The following is a 4305-nucleotide window of genomic DNA, read 5'->3' on the forward strand; positions in this document are numbered from 1 at the left end:
GACTCTATCAAATTTAATCGCAAAGTGTGTGCCGTTGACATAAATGTTTTTTTTTGTCGACCAGAAAAGCATCACAAGCTGCATCTGTGTATAGTACCCGTCCCATTCATGTGCATCCTACACTGCGCAGTTATAGTTGCTAGTTGAGTTATCAACGCTCACGCGGAAGGGTGCCGTTTGGAATCCCGCTTTAGCAGAAGATTCTATCTGAGGCTGTAAATGTGAATAATCTATACGCTCAGCGAGAGTGCATCTCGCAATTCGTATACAAGCTAAGTGATTTTTTATTTCTTTTTCCAGCATTGCTTTTGGTTTGATTTGTTCGAACTGTGCCTCGATCAGTACCAGAAGTGATTTGGCTAGTGACGGTTCAGCAAAGCAGTATTCGCGCCGTATTCAGCCGGAAACAACAACCATGGCAGATCAGAACAAGGAAATTGAAAAGTTAATGGAGCTTGATCCATACCTCAAGTTGCACGAAACAGAAATCAGACGAAGGTAAGACCAGTGATGAAATTGAAATTGAAGCCGGTGGAAGCGATTAATTTCATTTTTTGTAACTTGAGAACGCCGCGTTATGTTCAAGATCAGTATTGTTAGATATGTGTTGGATAAAACATTTAACGGTGATAGAATAACCATTATATCGGATTTTCATTGTAAATCTGTAAGAAATTGACACATTTCAATACGAATGTCAAGTCAAGGTCATTACCGGCAACAGCGGAAACAGAGTGCAAATGAAGATCAAGTCTAATACTGTGAGCCGTCGTGTATTAGGTTTTATGCTTAGTCTGATAAGAGTTGAAATACATCCATTATAAGGCTGCGTTCCAAAGTAAACAAAATAACAATATTACAAGAACTGATTGTTGATTGTTTTTTCTCTCTTCGGTTGACTTCGTTATGCAACTACCGTTGCTTTTTTTAGCAACTAGGCGACAACCGGTGAATGTGACTTTAGTAATCAATGTTTTTGTCTTTTCTTAGAAACAATGAGCTTCGTAACTGGACTAATAAACTGAACCAGCTGGAAGGAGGATTAGAAGAGTTCACTCAAGGTTACAAGTACTATGGTTTGCACATTGCTCCCGATAACAGTCTAGTAGCACGCGAGTGGGCACCGGGGGCCAAACAACTCTATCTGACCGGAGATTTTAGTAAGCATTTTTGTGTAAAGTTTTCCTTTCATTTTAAAATAAATCTATTTTATTACGTAGACAACTGGCAGTGGGAGGCCACTCCCTATAAACAACTTCCTTTCGGAAAATGGGAGCTTGTTCTCCCACCCAATGCCGATGGCTCATGTGCTATCAAGCATCTGTCCGAGATCAAGGTAATCGTACGCAAGCAGGACGGTCAGTTAGTCGATCGGCTTTCACCGTGGGCAAAATATGTAGTGCCTCCGCCGAAAACGCTTGGTGTCAACTACCAGCAACGGGTGTGGCATCCGCCGGCGCACGAAAAGTATATGTTCCGTCACCAGAAACCAGCTAGACCACGGGCACTGAGAATTTACGAGTGCCATGTCGGTATCGCTACCGAGGAGCTTGGCGTAGGAACGTATAAAAACTTTGCCGATAACATCGTTCCACGCATCAAGAACCTCGGTTATAATACAATCCAGGTAATGGCCATCATGGAGCATGCTTACTATGCCAGTTTTGGCTATCAGATCACTAGTTTTTTTGCTGCTAGCAGCCGGTATGGCACTCCAGAGGAGTTGAAATATATGGTTGATAAGGCTCACGAAGCTGGGCTGTTTGTGCTTTTGGACGTAGTTCATTCGCATGCCAGCAAAAATACGCAGGATGGTCTTAATCAGTTCGATGGTACAAATTCATGCTACTTTCACGATGGCTCGCGTGGTGAACATACTCTTTGGGACAGTCGCTTGTTTAATTATTCTGAGTAAGTATAACTTTCCTATTTCTCACATAATTCAATAGTTCTGCTTTTCCTTCAGGTATGAAGTACTGCGCTTTCTGCTGTCGAATCTTCGTTGGTGGCACGATGAGTACAATTTCGACGGTTACCGCTTTGACGGTGTAACTTCGATGTTGTACCACTCACGTGGAATAGGCGAGGGTTTCTCCGGTGACTATAACGAATATTTCGGGTTAAATGTGGACACCGAAGCACTCATCTATTTGGCTATAGCGAATGAGTTTCTGCACAAGTTGGATCGGAATGTGATTACTATTGCTGAAGATGTAAGCGGTATGCCAACGCTGTGTCGTCCCACCTCCGAAGGAGGCGTTGGATTCGATTATCGCTTGGGAATGGCCATTCCTGACAAGTGGATAGAGTTCTTGAAAACGAAGGCAGACGAAGACTGGAATATTGGCAACATGGTTCACACGCTAACTAATCGGCGTTGGAAAGAAAGTACCGTGGCTTATGCCGAATCTCACGATCAAGCCTTGGTTGGCGATAAAACAATAGCATTTTGGTTGATGGATAAAGAAATGTACACACACATGTCAACAATGTCCGACCCGAATTTGATTATCGATCGTGGATTGGCGTTGCATAAGATGATTCGTTTGATTACACATGCTTTGGGTGGAGAAGCCTATTTAAATTTTATGGGCAATGAGTTCGGTCATCCGGAATGGTTGGATTTTCCTAGACTTGGAAACAACGAATCATACCATTACGCTCGCCGTCAGTGGCATCTAGTTGATGATAAAATGCTAAAATATCGCTTTTTAAATGAGTTCGATCGTGCCATGCACCACACCGAGGAACGGTACCATTGGCTGGATTGCCTTCCGGCTTACGTTAGCTGGAAGCACGAGGACGACAAAGTGATCGCTTTCGAGCGTAACAATTTGTTGTTCGTATTCAATTTCCATAACAGCAAAAGCTTCACTGACTACCGTATCGGTGTTGACCTTGCCGGAAAGTACAAAACTGTGCTTAGCACAGACTGCAAAGATTTTGGCGGTTTCGACAGAATCGATGTGAATGTCGTGCATCACACATTCCCGGAGGGATGGGCCGGCAGAAGGAATTATATACAGCTGTATATGCCCTCGCGAGTAGCGTTTGTTTTGGCACCCCAATGAAGCACGATAGAACAATGAACTGCCATAAAATATGAGTATTTCCTAGTTCAATTTGGCTCCCTGGTGATCGTAACCTTAAATAGGTTGAGAAAATATACCATATACCATATGCATGATATTCTTAACCTAATCAAAAAGCTTAAAGTAGATTTTATTCAATATCAGATAAACACTAGAATGCTGTGAATAAATAGTTACTGTTATATTTTAGAAAAAAATTTGTACTGTTTATGTTTTCAAGTTACGTGGAAGTCCCTTACCGAACAAAATTTGGTCTGGCTTTATATTTATCACAAAATAGTTAGGCAAAACCCTCAACACGGTAAACTAATTTTAAGCAAAAAAAAAAAGATTAAAACAAAGAAACTGCGCGAGGTTAGGCTGCATGGAATCAAAAATTTTATAAAGGTAGAGACAATAGACAGTAGAATAAACCCGTCCAAAGTTCATAGTGCTATAGAATTAACTGTTAAATTTAAAAAAATCTTTTCGCGGTAGAAGCACAGAGAACCAGATACTATAGGCTAGAAATATTTCTGGAATAAAACAACCAGCTGCAGAGGTTGCAATGGCGGCACTTGGTGAAGAAACCTCGAGTGTACGAAACGATATCAAACATCATCATATTTTCGTTGATTTCGGGGCAGCGACGATTCAGACGTACAGGAAGAATTATTACAGATAATGCAAAAAAGCCGATTTGCGGATAAACTGACGCGGTTAATCAAAACTACTCTAGAAAAAAAAGAGTGATGTTCTGAGAGTCGATGCTACATGATAGCAGATTCTCATTAAAGCCGCTGGTGCTGGAATTCCAATTTTTGGTTTTCAGGTGTTGGTTGGTTTGGTGTCGTTTCGAAATTACTCTACTCAGATAATTTTCTTCAAAACGAAACATTATGGTAAAGTTTCTACCGTGATGAATAAAGTAGCATAGTTTCTACTCGCGAATCGATGCACAGAAGCTTCATCGAGTATTAGTGATCAATTCTTAGTGATCAATTCAAAGTGACCGGTTCGCTAATGTGTTACTCTATCGCGATTAAAAGAGCATATTGTATGGAATCTAGCTGAGCCGTGGTCAGCTCCGTGCTGGGATATCCATAGAAAGGATTTCAATTATGAACCGTCAACCCTAAATTATGGTAGTGGGATTCATGGATTGCTTGTGATTGCTCGCCCACGGAGCGCAAGTTCCATTTTGATGTTTTTTGGCTCTGGTTTTTCCATGTAT

The 4305-nt window shown here is 41.3% G+C and overlaps 1 protein-coding gene across 1 annotated transcript; it reads left to right on the forward strand.

Moving 5' to 3' along the window:
- On the forward strand, positions 1 to 3267 carry LOC128734255 (1,4-alpha-glucan-branching enzyme). The gene is made up of 5 exons (XM_053828335.1): positions 1 to 221; positions 301 to 498; positions 991 to 1160; positions 1221 to 1911; positions 1967 to 3267. The coding sequence occupies exons 2-5, from the start codon at positions 416 to 418 to the stop codon at positions 3069 to 3071; spliced, it is 2049 nt and encodes a 682-aa protein (XP_053684310.1). The 5' UTR covers positions 1 to 221; positions 301 to 415; the 3' UTR covers positions 3072 to 3267.
- Positions 3268 to 4305: the final 1038 nt, after the last annotated feature.

This window comes from Sabethes cyaneus, chromosome 2 (genome assembly GCF_943734655.1).
Source record: "Sabethes cyaneus chromosome 2, idSabCyanKW18_F2, whole genome shotgun sequence".
Lineage (NCBI taxonomy): Eukaryota > Metazoa > Arthropoda > Insecta > Diptera > Culicidae > Sabethes > Sabethes cyaneus.

Coding starts and splice junctions, on each gene's coding strand:
- LOC128734255 (XM_053828335.1), top strand. CDS start 416: ATGGCAGATCAGAACAAGGAAATTGAAAAGTTAATGGAGCTTGATCCA. Junction 499..990: donor GAAACAGAAATCAGACGAAG/GTAAGACCAGTG, acceptor GTCTTTTCTTAG/AAACAATGAGCTTCGTAACT. Junction 1,161..1,220: donor CTATCTGACCGGAGATTTTA/GTAAGCATTTTT, acceptor TTTATTACGTAG/ACAACTGGCAGTGGGAGGCC.